Source organism: Pectinophora gossypiella, chromosome 20 (assembly GCF_024362695.1).
Source record: "Pectinophora gossypiella chromosome 20, ilPecGoss1.1, whole genome shotgun sequence".
Classification (NCBI taxonomy): Eukaryota; Metazoa; Arthropoda; class Insecta; order Lepidoptera; family Gelechiidae; genus Pectinophora; species Pectinophora gossypiella.
The window spans coordinates 10603807-10618832 of NC_065423.1; the positions used below are offsets into that span (position 1 = coordinate 10603807).

At 38.3% G+C, this 15026-nt stretch overlaps 1 protein-coding gene across 4 annotated transcripts in view; it reads left to right on the forward strand.

Moving 5' to 3' along the window:
• LOC126376186 (unconventional myosin-XVIIIa) overlaps positions 1-15026 on the forward strand; it is a 338390-nt gene that overhangs the window by 291497 nt on the left and 31867 nt on the right. For all 4 annotated transcript variants that reach the window (XM_050023404.1, XM_050023405.1, XM_050023407.1 and 1 more), the window contains one exon: positions 8421-8510. In XM_050023404.1, coding sequence (XP_049879361.1) covers positions 8421-8510 — 90 coding nt within the window. The remainder of the gene's footprint in view (positions 1-8420; positions 8511-15026) is intronic.

Here is a 15026-nt window from a genome sequence, read left to right on the forward strand (position 1 = left end):
CGGTCAAGGTGAATCAATACCATAATTCAACCTAAACTTAGGCCGTAACGTTGAGTCGAATGCAAAAACTACAGCCAACGTCATATCTAAAATCAGATAGTATTAATATAGAAGTTCACCTAACAACACACAAAACAAAAACACAAAGTATTTATCTGAATAATAACTAGTCATTGGGAAAGCTCTGCTTGTTGTTATTGTTAAAATGTATAAAAAAAAGTTTTTTTTAAAAAGTCCAATAAAAGCCAAAGTCGACATTTGGTAGTATAGTAAAAATACGTCGTTCAAGTCGTTTACCAAAAGATTTGACTTTTGTTTCGCTGGCTGACATTTTCCCATTTGAACCAAAACGGAAAGAGAGACGAATAAAAAGTCAAGATAACGGTCAAAAATGTTTTGCGCCAGATTATTAAATGTTCTAAAGGTCCTTTGTAATCCGCCGTACCGCATTTTTTACCCAAAGCACTTTATTTTCATACAAAATAAATAAGAAATCAAGATTTTTAAAATAGACTAAAAGCCAAACTAATGGTTATACAAGTTTGGCGCTATAGAAAAAAATGTTAACAGACATCTACTCGATACTCTCAACATGATATTTTTGCTGGTCGGCATTTTTCATATTTAAACAAAAACGTAAATTCCAATAAAAGTCAAAATAATGGTCATAGATGTTTAGTGTTATTAAAAAATATTGAGAAGCAACTATTAGACAGATTCGACGTATTTTTTTCGATGGCCGGCATTTTAACATATTAACCAAAACTGAAAGTCCAAATAATGGTCATAGAAGTTTGGCGCCATACTAATAAATGTTCTAACGGTCCTTTGTAATACGCCTGTATACCTCTTTTTCCCAACGGACATAATATTATTTTTTACAAAATGTATGAAAAGTCGAGATTTTTAAAATCCAATTAAAGCCAAACTAATGGTCATACACGTCTGGTGTCATAGTAAAAAATGTTCAGAACAATCTATTCGAAAGGTTTGACACATTTTTTTTTCTCTGACCGGCACTTTCAAATTTGGGCCGGCCAAAGTATGGAAAGCCGATGATCTCCTTTGTAATATATTTTGAATGGAATGGTCGATTTTAATAATTCCATGCAAAGATATCTACATATTATAGGATATATAGGATGCTTTTGGCACGAGAGAATGTCATCATCGAGGAGCAACATGGTTTTGTGCAAGAAATTGGGAGGCACGAATACCTACAGATATTATTTACTTGGACTATGAAAAAGCTTTTGATCGAGTTCCTGTCACACCATTGATTGCTAAATTAGAGCCCTTTGGAATCAGAGGCAATGTCGTGAAGTGGACTTCCTGTCAAATCGCACATTCTCTGTGCGCATCGGAGAATCATACTCTGTTCCCAGAAAAGTCCTCAGCGGTGTGCCGCAGGGATCGGTGTTAGGACCTATTTTATTCAGTATCTACCTTACAGATCTTAAACATGGTATCATGTCTGATATATCACTCTTTGCAGATGACACGACAATAACGGGGAATCCACTTATTAGCCATAATATAATCCAAGATGATCTTGATAGGGTAATTGCTTGGACCCGAGATTGGCTAATCACATTAAACGTAGACAAATGCACTGTGTTGCATGTTGGCAGTAATCACCCCACGTTGAGTTACACCATTGACTCAAAACCTCTCGAGTGTGTTAAAAAACAAAAGGACCTTGGCATAACGATAACACATAATCTAAAGTGGGACGATCACATTATTGGAATCACTAAGAAGGATAACTCCCTCTTATACATAATTAGAAAAGCTTTTTATCATATAGATACGGAATTGTTTCTTAGGCTTTACAAAACTGTGTGCGTCAAGCTAGCGGCCTCAAAAAAAAATGGGCACGAAAAAATAATTTGACCATACCAAAAAATAGTACTCTTATTGAAAAAAATAGTACCTGTTGTAAAAAAATTAGTACCATCACGGTTCTGGATTTATAGCCACGTTTTATTGCACTTGCTAGCTTGACGGTGAGCGAAATTTGGCGAGAGTTAACGACAAGGTCTTTTGCTTTGATTTAAACGCCAAAAAATAGTACCGAAATAGTACTCACCCCCTGCAAAATACCGAAAGTAGTACTTCAACGGTTCCAAAGTTATAAAGGCAGTTCTTTGATCCCGCTAGCTTGACGTTTTGAAAATACCTATTATCTGGGGAACGCTTGCATACTTCAGTATGTAACTAATGTCAATAAACTCGTATGAAATAGTACTCCCTACCATCATAATTTTGATCCGATTCTCTTTGTAGAAATGTTAAAAAATCATCATAACCTATGCCATACATTTGTTGTTGATACAGTCACGTAGACAATTACATAACCTCACAATTTATTCGTAAGTATTGCCATTTTGGAGGTCTACCCTACCATTTCTTTGCACTTCAGAGTGCTGCTATTACAAAAAAATCCTATTGCATACACCCATATGCACTAATTTTAATATAAAATGGCTGCATGGGTCTAGTTCTTATCGAAAACAATCTGTGATTTTAATACATCATAATACATTTTTAATCTGCTGTTTTATTTTATAATTTATAATTGTTTGTCATGTTGAATTTGTTACGGATCGAAGTGTTTGTTAATAAACAATTTGCAGTACTTATTTGTAGAATAACTCAAAGAGTTTCAACAATGATATTACTTTCATCTGACAACCCTGGCACTTCACCAATTTTTACCCAAAAATGGGGAAAAATACTAAAATCTGACAACATTCTTGACCATGTGTAATAATTTTGTTCGCGACTGTACTTGTCTTGATAAATGTATGATACAGGTTATAATGACTTTTTGACATATTTCTACAAAGAGAATCAGGTCCAAATTATGATGGTAGGGAGTACTATTTCATACGAGTTTATTGACATTAGTTACATACTGAAGTATGCAAGCGTTCCCCAGATAATAGGTATTTTCAAAACGTCAAGCTAGCGGGATCAAAGAACTGCCTTTATAACTTTGGAACCGTTGAAGTACTACTTTCGGTATTTTGCAGGGGGTGAGTACTATTTCGGTACTATTTTTTGGCGTTTAAATCAAAGCGAAAGACCTTGTCGTTAACTCTCGCCAAATTTCGCTCACCGTCAAGCTAGCAAGTGCAATAAAACGTGGCTATAAATCCAGAACCGTGATGGTACTAATTTTTTTACAACAGGTACTATTTTTTTCAATAAGAGTACTATTTTTTGGTATGGTCAAATTATTTTTTCGTGCCCATTTTTTTTTTGAGGCCGCTAGCTTGACGCACACACAAAACTTACTTACGTCAGACCGCTGTTAGAACATGGGTTTCAAATATGGAGACTTTACTATCGGAAGGACATTGCACTACTAGAGAGAGTCCAAAGAAGAGCAACAAAGAAGGTGACAGTACTGGCAGGCCGGAGTGGACCTTAGCGGGGGCCGCAGGACTCTCACCTCTGGCTTGCCTTCATAGGCCAGCCAGAGTGGGGCGTTAGAGCTATACGCTCGCAGGGTGGAAGTGAAAGATGCATAAGTCGCGAGTTGGTAAGGCGGGTAAACCGCCTCGCAGAAACCGCACACCCTGACACCCTGAGATGCTCACAACTATGTTGCTGCCTTGCCGTCCAGTCGCGTCGGCTAGATAGGTGGCCCAACCAGTGAGTGACGAGTCACCGCCTGCCCAATGTATCTCTGTTATTAACATTGGTCGAGCAGGCGCCATAGTCCCCCATAGCCCCAGTATCCCGGTTTACTAACCCCCAACCCAATAGCCCAGTTAATTTTGTTCCCATAATCTGCCATAGTCCTACGCGAACCAGGGATTGTCTTTGGGTGCACTCCCATAGTGCATACAGGGATAATCGCCGGTTGGTGTCACAACACATTTAGAGTAAATTGTCTTAAGGGGCCTCTACGTGTTGGCTTCGGCCCCACGCACGCCTTCCAAAAGTCCGGGACTCCATGACAGACCCGACCCGAGACATGGAAACGACATACAAATAATAATAAGATTAAAAATAATTAAATAAAAAATATTTTCCCATGATTCGGGAATTTTTCGGGTGTTTATTTTATTTTCCCATATTTTCCCGATATTTTTTCTTTCCCACCCAATTTTTTCTTTCCCTGCCCATCACTACTCACGAGAGTGTACTTTAATAATAAACTATGTTCGAATGCACAAGCGTGAACCAATGATTGTCGCATTTGTTTTCGAATTCATGTTTGGATCATAAATAATCATCACATGCTCAGCGGTGAAGGAAAATATCGTGAGGAAACCCACATTCCCGAGAAATGCATTTTCGGAGGTATGTGACCTTACCTGCATTGGGCTGGTTTTCCCATCGCGGGTTGGAAGGTCAGACAGGCAGTCGCTTCTGTAAAAAACCTGTCAAATCTTCAGGTTAGGTAAGCGGACCCTGTGAAAAACCGGATAATGCTAAGGGGATGATCTCTATCCTGTAATACCCGGATTACTCCCGGACACCTTCGTGTGTCGAGGCCTTAATGTTTGCGAGTTTTTACCAGGATTCCACAACAGATTGTCTGTTGATCAGTCTTGTGTGTCGGTATTTCTTGTTAGATTGTGATTTTAATTTAAGTTAAGTACTTATAAGGAGGAAGTTATTATATTCTTGCACGGGTCTCTATATAATGACGGGTTGTTCTAGGCGACTCAAGATGCCTGGATCAAATCCCACTAGATTTAGATATATATAAGCTCATAAGCCCTAATGGGGTGGGTACTTATACCTTTAATGAAAGAAAGAAACGTTTATTATAAAGATCTGTCATAGAATCAATTTAATTGTAAAAATTAATATAACAATACGTCACAAAAACAAACTTAAAAACTAGTCATTAAATAACCCGCCCCTCACTGTTCCCGGAGCAAAGGTGCCCACAACACTAGCCGCATTACCGCGTTAAATGGCAATTAAAACACATAATAACGGGTTCTTACCGCGTTTAAAGTAGGGATATGAGAATCCCGATATTTCGGCACTGTTGCAAGTGCCGACCATGGGATGACATATTTGTGTTTTAATTATGATAATAACCGCGTAAACTTTAATTAATACCTTTGTTGATATGGAGACATAAACTATTTATAATTAACAATGGGGTGACAGGTGATCATCCCATAGTCCATAAAAAATGGTCTAACAAGTTAGGAAGTGTGAGAAGAGAACCCTCAGCCTCCCCATTTGTCCGGCGAAGTCAATTCCAAAAGTCACGTCAAAAAAGAAATAAGTTCCACCAGGCTCCTGTCGTCAATCAGCCTCTTAACTCGGCGATGCACTGAGTCTAGGCAGTCTTAAAAGACCACAATTGGATAGTTTCCTAGGTCAAAGATAAATTATGAAATTCTGATTAAGTACTAAATAAACACAGATCTAAGGGTGACAAAACACTTTTTCTTTTCTTCTGTTTAACTTATTTATGAATTTTAATAAAGAAAAATGTAATAATAAGTGCGACATTTTGACACTTTTTCTATGACGCCCCAGGTTAATTTTTCATACAAATTCCATAGTAAATTAAAAAGTAACTGATTTGAAACTACCGTATTAAGTCCTTCTTAACCCCCAGAGCATTTCTGTGACATGCATGGAAAGATAAGCAACTGAACGCGTTATGTTTTGAATCCAGTCCAGCATAGAAGCCAGCTTTTATTTTTTATTACAGATTATGAACTTCATGGTTGACGAACTACGAACGTAACCTCGAAAAATACCAAAAAGTATATTTAAAAAAAAAACGTTCCCATGACTTTGAACTGAACTGAACTGGTGTTAATAAATTAATTGCACGTTTGTAATTATGGCTTAAAATAATACCAATTAATTCCTGAAGAATTAATTACCGGGAATTTCCACATCCATTTTCTTTTAATGATGTGAAAGTAGAGATTATGTAGATTTTATTGATATCATTGGAAATTGTGTACTGAATTGTGGTTCGGCCAGGAAGCATCACATCGGAAATCTCGTGACTTACATAGTGTCACGGGTTCGAATCATATCGACATCCGAAGGACGTAATATTCGATCCCGAAGACCCGATTATTCTAGCCATAGCGGCAGCCAATCAGCTCGCGACACCAAACACTCCAGGACGCTGACACCGACCCCGCCGGCGTGGTCGACGATTACCCTCAAGCAGCGCTTACCGCTATCGACCCACTAGGGTCTATTAATTCTTTCAAATATTTTTCCTCTCAGACGACGCCCTGAGCCGAGGTTCGCGCCCAACTGGGCACCCTCAGACCTGTTGTCTTAAACGTTTTACCGGGTGAGAGCCATCAGCGCTCCCCATTTGTCCGGCCAAGTAGTTGATGCCATCTGCGGCTAATCTACAATAAGTCACGTCAAATAAAAATTCGTTTTTCGTAATCGTTTGCCACTTGACTAAGGCCGGTTTAGGTGATATTCTATTAAACTTGTAGAGGTTAGTTTAAGTTATTTGTATGATAAGATCAATTTTCCTTTAAACTTGCTTGCAGCTTTCTAAACAGGCTATGAAAGCTTGTTATTTTATTACAGTCGTAAACAGTACTATTAATAATAAGTTTATTCGGCCTCCGTGGTCCAGTGGTTGAGCGTTGGACTCACGATCCGGAGGTCCTGGGTTCGATTCCCAGTGGGGACATATCACAAAAATTACTTTGTGGTCCCTAGTTTGGTTAGGACATTACAGGCTGATCACCTGATTGTCCGAAAGTAAGACGATCCGTGCTTCGGAAGGCACGTTAAGCCGTTGGTCCCGGTTACTACTTACTATGTAAGTACGTAGTCGTTATAAATGAGTCATGTCAGGGGCCTTTGGCGGCTCAATAGTAACCCTGACACCAGGGTTGATGAGGTTAGTAATTCGCCTCAAAACCCACACGATAGAAGATAGAAGAAGAATAAGTTTATTTAATTACTTGACGGGCTCTGTGGCTCAGTGGTTGAGCGTTGGATTTATTTATGCCTTGATCACACCACACACCTTTGAAATGTGGCGTTGGAGGAGGATGGAAAGAATAAGTTGGACAGAAAGGGTTACAAATGAGGAAGTGCTAGTAAGAGTAGGGGAAAAGAGACAAATACTGAGAATTATTAAGGACGGAAGAGGCAAGATGATTGGACACCTAATAAGACACGACGAATTTATTGAAAACATTATAGAAGGAAAGAGAGGAAGGGGAAGACCAAGAAGAGCTTACATGGAACAGATTAAAGAAAAGGTTAACGTCGTGTCTTATAGGGAAGTCGAGGAATTGGCCTTTGATAGACTGGAATGGAAAATGCTACACCGACAAGAGCGTGGCTCTTAAATTGATGATGATGACACCTACCGAGTCGACGGGCGAGACAGTGTGCTCGGCCGAGTACTCGGTGTGTATGAACATTACGACGAGTGCACGGCCGAGCGTTCGGCCGAGTTATATGGCGAGATAGCTACTCGGCCCCTGTTCTATTTGCTAGGCCGAATATCCACCTCCGCGCTTTCCCGCACTGTCTCGCCCGTCCACTCGGTAGGTGTGATCAAGCTATTACAGTTTGAGTCCCAGCCAAGAACAGAAGCTCGGTGAAGGGTGGATACTTAGTTCATCTTGCGAGGGATGTACCTCTGACTACCTCAATGGGTATAATAGTTGTACATACATTTACATTTATTTACTTTACATTTTTTTCACTTTACAGTGCAGAAGCGCCAATGCGCCGTGAAACTTTCAATATAAACAATAATATAATTAAACATATGAAACTTACCTGTAAACAATATAAAAATATATTTAATTTTCACACATCATTCATCATCTCGCGGAACATCAGACACTCGCGACACACATACGTCCACTCACTCACAAACAGATCACACTTAGGGGCCTGTCTAATAAAACTTACAATTGTAAATTACAACGACAATTTGGTGTCCATTACGTAGCTAATATGAAACTGCAAAATATTTGTGATCACTAACTCCGCAATGTACATCAAATTGTCATTGTAATTTACAATTGTAAGTTTTATTAAACAGGCCCCTGGTGCTGATGCAAGGAGTGCATTAAGCATGTGCACGGCACGGAGGAGTGGCGAGTGTGTGCGCGCCGCCATCATGGCCAGCAGCGGGTCATGAGAGTTTTGTCAAGAACGTAAGATAGTTTTTATTCCGGTAACCATCCCTTAAGGGGCGACGAAATGTAGTGCCGCGCGGGATAACCGGCATGCGCGACTGAAAGTGCTTTCGGAAGCACGAATCTTCTTACTTTCGGACAATCGGGTGATCGCCTATCACGTTGGTCTAGCAGAAAGTTCGGTGAGGTGAATTAGTTCATGTTGTGACGGATGTACCTCTGTGTCTATCCCAATTGGGACATAGTCATGAGCTTATGTTTTTAATGAATGATTTTATTTGTCAACAGGAGGAGCTCGAAACGCTGCGATCCAAGTTGGATAAGGTGGAAGGCGAGAGGACCCACTATAAGAACGAAACTGAAAAACTCGAGAATAAGGTAAGAGGAACTGTGATACATTTTATTTTACTTAGGAAACGTATATAGGGTTAGGTTAGGTTAGGTATTTTTTTTTTTAGTTTCCCCCGAGGGTTAAGTCCACCCTCGCGAGAAGTATTTTCTAGACTTAATAACATTAAACACATACTATAGTTGTAAATTGCATGCCTTAAATTAAACTAAATTAAAGGTTAAGGTTAGGTTAGGTTAGTAGGTAGGTCCGCGGAAGAATGCGAAAGCGTCCTCGTAGCTTGGCATAACTTGGTTTCAGTCGGTGTGAGCCCGACATAACCCTCTCAATTTTAGTAGGCAGGTAGGCAAGTCGTACGCTGAGTATCCAGTGATGTGCCATTCCCAAAGTGGGAATGTTTCCGTTTTAAAAACTTTTTAAAAGTGTGTCCTTAGATAATGGCTGCTTTTCTTTGTCAAATTGTCCGTTCTTTTACTTTAGTCTTATCTGCGTAAAGGTTAGGTAATAAAGTTCTTTTTACATAAGTTTTGCGCCTTTTTACTGCCGGGAACGTTCCCGAAGTGAGAATATTCCCGGAAACGGCACATCACTGTAAGTATCTGGCGTGCGGACGAATTTACACTTTTTATATCTACTCGCCTGAATGGTTTCATGAGGCTGGGCCAGTTTACTCCGAACAATGAAGGGCTAATGTGGTCCGTTCCCACATAAAAATATCAACATAACGTGACATAGCGTCATGCCTGTATTCCCAAAGGGGTAGACAGAAGTTTAAATCCAATGTAGGTAATAGGAGACGAGTCCACTGCCATTAACTGGGCACAAATCCTGCAAACCACGTGGTATCAATTATATATGATCAAAAAAAATTCAAAAATATTTATTTTTCGAAATTGGCTTACAAAGTTGCGTTTTTGGAACGTCAAAAATTAAATTACATATTGGTGCTAATTCCTGTAAATACCATCTAATTTTATTTTAAGTTATATCTGTCATTTTCTTATCCACCGAAAAGGAAAGGGACGGGTAATCGACAAGCATAAAATTTATGGAACACACGTCAATTTTAAGCACAAATCTAAACCAACCGTTTAAAAATTTTACATCCGTCAATAACCCGACACAGTTAGTAGACAGCACGTCAAACGGATTTCATACCAGCGACGTACCTTTTGATTCGCCCGGGTTATTCATTCATTTACACATTCTTCCTAAAATTAAGAGCTGTGAATCATCCGTCCCTTTCCTTTTCGACGGATATGAAAATGACGGATATAACTTAAAATAAAATTAGGCGGTGTCTGCAGGAATCGGGGCCATTATGTAACTAGCTGTAAAATTACTACCAGGGAAAGACGTGGCCAGAAAGGCCAGGCCTCCCAGCACAGGGCCCTAGTCCTACTGTTTCATGTTTTCCTTTCTTTATTTTTTAAATCCAAACGTGAATTCAAGCTCATAAAGTCAAATTCAGAAAATATCATTTACTACATTATAGGACCAAATTATCCCTTGTTTCTTCATTCGTTCGAGAAGTGACATACAAGACGTCTTAAGTACTTATAACAAGTACCTACGTACTTGTTATTAAAAATCGTATCAAAAAACGGAACATGAAAAAAGCCTTGCAAATATAAACAAACTCATTGACGGTTTAAGTTTTTACGGCGAGCTGGTTCAGGTTTGGTTGATGACAATGGGAACGGGTTCAGTGAGTGGATGCGAGTCTCACGCGCAGCATCCGGTCGGGACGATGATCTTAGTTGCGCGCTACACACCGCCCGACTTGTTGGCTGACCAATCGTACACGGTTGGGTCAAATATACATCACTAGCTTCCTTATTCTATGGTTTCAGGGCCGCCAAAGGCCCTTGACTCATGTAACTACTTACGTATACTTACATCAGTAAGTAGTAACCGGGACCAACAGTTTAAGTACGGATCATCTTACTTTTGGACAATCAGGTGATCAGCCTGTAATGTCCTAACCAAACTAGGGACCACAAAGTAATTTTTGTGATATGTCCCCACCGGGAATCGAACCCAGGACCTCCGGATCGTGAGCTCAACGCTCAATCACTGGACCACCGAGGCCGTTAATTAGTAGCTTTAGTATTTAATTTGAATTAGTAGCTTTAAAGTTATTGTTTGATTAACTCATTTAAATACGTTCAATTAAAAACATTCTACAAAGCGAAGTGTGTAATTTATAAAAAAAAGATTTGGCTAAAAGGACTTCTATCCAAGCCGTAAACACAAAAAAAGACAGCTGTAATACATCCGTCCCTTTCATTTAAGGCGGATAAGAAAATGACAGGTGTAACTTATAAATTAGGAGATGCACAGAGATGTCTTAATTTATTTATTTAAAACACGAGCACAACAGTTAACAATCATAATAGATGATAACATTTAATAGTGTATAAGGTATTATACATGATTGTAAAACCAGTAAAGTGTCGTACGTACAGAATGATCGACCTTAACAACTGTGATAGCAAAAAGAAAAAGACAAAAAATAAAAAAGAAGAGGAAAATTGTTAACGATGTGAAGCACTGATAAATATTGATTAGGTATAATAATATGTTATTATGTAAGTAAGTAATAATTTACTTAATTACATTTACAATGGAGCGTTTGAAAGCCCGGTGATTGGCAGTAGAAATGTCAATGTTTGTCTGTAGGAATCAGTACTAATTATGTACTTACTAAGTACGTATTTGTTATCAGAAAGTGGTTAAAGGGGAAGCAGTTTTATAGCATAAGTGAGTTTTTCAGTTTATAAATAGGATTTTTTTCTTTTCTCTCTTTTTTTTCATATAGATAAGTGTTTTTGTATATTTTTTTGTAGTTATTATTGTATGTCACAACATGACTAAATGTGCTGAGCGCTATAAGCTTTACTTCCATCGATATACTTACCACATTTATGACAATAAATTTCATTTCATTTCATTTCTCCCAACATGTCGGGTAGTATGTTCGATTCTAAAAATAAAAACCGAAATCCAGTTTAGTTTTTATATCGCCGCGACAAAGACTGTATAGTAATTACTGATCATATACCCTGCAATTTTATGACACGATTTGTATGAACTGAACTATGGGAACCGTTAACTTATCGACCGACTTGTAAAGATAATTATTAAGAGCTAAATAGTGGGAAATATATTTTTAGACGTGTTATTAGCTGGTTTAGCCACTGTGGTCCTGTAGTATACCGACTTGCTTCAGAAACGGGGAGAGCCGGTTCGGAGTGGTAGTTGGCTCACGATCCGGAGGTCCCGGGTTCGAATCCCGCTGGGGACATATCATAAAAGTCACTTTGTGAGACCCTGTAGGGCTAACATGTGTAACGTGAAAAAAAATTGTCACGGTCATTTTATCGATTCTGACGATATAATTATGTCTTTACAAAAAAGGTTATTATAAAGTTAGTGATTATTTAGAAGATATGAATGCATGGGATTAACTGTCTGAGAACTGATATTAGGCAGCTAAATTACTCAATTGTATACCAATATTTTATGTTTATTTTTTTAAAGAACGTCTAGGGCCCTGTGCCGAGGTTTTTCTTGCAGCTTCTTTTCCCCGGATATACAGGTTGTTAGAAGCTGCAGTAGTTTTAGGCGGATGAGACGTTCGTTATGTAAAATTGACGATTCGAAGTGTAACTATGTTACCTACTGAATAAAGATATTTTTGAATTTGAATTTGTCGTTTTGTCGATTGGTGCTAATATGTGAACCCAAATAAGTCATGTCGTTCTGTCAAAATACGAACAAAATCACGTGTCACGCGTGTTAGGGGAAAAACAAACTTATCGATTTCGACAGAATTTATTGAATCGATCGATAATGTTATCACGTTGCGCTTGTTAGCCCTGTTGGTTTGTCCGAAAGTAAGATGATCCGTGCTTCAGAAGGCACGTTAAGCCGTTGGTCCCGGTTACTACTTACTGGTGTAAGTATGTAGTCGTTATATGAGCCATTTCAGGGCCTTGGGCGGCTCACTATGAGGTTTATCTACCTCACAACCCACGCGATAGAAGAAGATTGTCTTCAGTTCCAATCGAACAGAGAAAAACTGCTATAAGCAGGATAGTACGTAACATGAAATACCTATACAAATAACAAGATTAAATCGAAGATTGTATTGAGTTTGAAAACAATAGTTTCTGGTGATTTAAACTCGGTGGAGGGGAACGCCTACAAGTCTAGATTCTAGGTCCAAGACCAGAACAGAAGCTGATCTCCTTGAGATAACGCTAGGGCTGCCCGTAACTAGAAGACCTAGAAGAAAAATGAAATAAATAATAGGCTAGTTTCCAACTAGTCATATCAGTTACTTTTCACTTAACGTCTTTATTTTTTTTTGACGTTACTTATTGTAGATTTGCCGCAGATGGCATTAGCTACTTGGCCGGACAAATGGGGAGCGCTGTGGGCTCTCACCCATCGCTGAGTCGTACCCCTTTTTCCTGACTGCACACAACTTTTGTATGTCTCTTTGTTTGTATTTTTTTTGTAAAATCTTACTGTTTTTTTTCTTCTTTGTTTTTTGCTTGATTTTTGTGTGTGCAGTTTTGCGAAATAAACATTTCTCTCTCTCTCTCTCTCACCCGGTGCAAAATTTAAGACAACAGGCCTGATGGTGCCTAGACGTTACGCCTTAATAAACGTCAAAACACGAAATTACTTCTGAAAAAGCACACTGACGTCATAGAAAAACGATAAAATTTCGAAATTATTATTACGTTTTTCATGATTAAATTACATAAATAAGTTAAATAGAAAAATAAACCGTTTTTCGTTAGTTTTAGATCTGTCTCTATTTAGTAATCAGAATTTCATAATTTATCTCGAACCTAATTCACGACCCAATTGTCTTCTCTCGTACAGAAATATTTTATCTTAAAATAGATACTTATCTACTTAACTAATCTTGTTTATTACCAATTTCCAGAAAGTTTAAACACTTTTCTAAAACCCAATTTAAGCACACAATTAAAAGTCAACCATTCTAAAATTATAAAAAAGTCAAACCAAAAATACCTACCAAACCTATCTACCTACCTACTTTTCTTCTAATTATACCTACTGTAAATTTCTACTTGGCAGGGTTTCATGTGATACTTGTAAACTTGACAATTGTAATGCCTTTTTTCTTAAATTTTAAGAAACTCTTATTTAAAAAAGCCATGTCAGCTTCATCGAGTCATATTAAATTAATTACAAAGCTTGTAATAAGTATTATAGAGCATTCTGGCACTACCCTAAATCAAACACTAAAAACTGGTAAATCAAGTCATATAATACACGATACATTGCTTTTCAATATCCAAGTTGATACTTCAATTACATAGAAACACAGCAATAGATATTGTACCAACTAAAACGTTTACAACCATATTTCGTGAATTGAGTTGTACTTGACAGGTACTTTACTATGTCACAGTGCCTTTATGTCTTTCGTATGGAACGGTGCTTTACTAAAAAGTTAATTAAAGTTTTAAAAAAATATAGTTTTCGTTAAAAAAGTGCAATTCTCAGTGCGTGATGTGAGGCGCCGATAAAATGCACGTAAGTACGTGTTTTTGGCTCATTAATTTGTAGATGGGTAGGGAGATCGGGCCTTTAACCACCTTGCGGGCCCAGTGCGGATTGGTGGTTATTAACGACTGCTAATGCAGCCGGGACCAACGGCTTAACGTGCCTTCCGAAGCACGGAGGAGCTCGAGATGAAAACTTTTTTTTTTGTGGTCACCCATCCTATGACCGGCCTTTGCGAAAGTTGCTTAACTTCAACAATCGCAGACCGAGCGCGTTTACCGCTGCGCCACCGAGCTCCTCATTTGTAGATTAAAAGTGCAATTATTGTAAAATGTTTTATTTATGAACGTACGGTCGCGAGTACTAATATGTATACACTTTGAAACCATGTCACATTAACTTTTTTGACAAATTGAACCGTAAGTCTCACTAAATGTCAAATATGATAGTGCGATAGGGTTCTAAAGTGGGTACATGATATTGCTCAGGACTGTACAGGGATATAAATGTTATCAAGTGGTTGCTTTGAGTTCAAATTGACATCCGTAGTACAGCACTCGCGACGCGTTATATGTATATCGCGGGCCATGACCTGATTCGGGATGATAAGGGCAAAAATAGGGTATTTGACTAGGTCAAACATAAAATATAAAATGCTAATCTAGAAATAGAAGCCGGTCTAAGATGACCAGAAATCAATCTCATTTTACTTATCGAGTCATTTTCGAATTTTATTTATGAGTTAAGCAACAATGAGTACAGTCATGAGCAATATAATGTACCCACTTTAGGACTGTGTCGCACTAACATATTTGACATTTGTTAATGTGACATGGTACCTTTTTTTTCTTTTTTTTTTGACGTGACTTAGTGTAGATTTGCCGCAGATGGCATTAACTACTTGGCCGGACAAATGGGGAGCGCTGAAGGCTCTCATCCGGTTGTGACATGGTACCAAAGTGTATACATATTAATGCTTTTGACCGTACGACGTT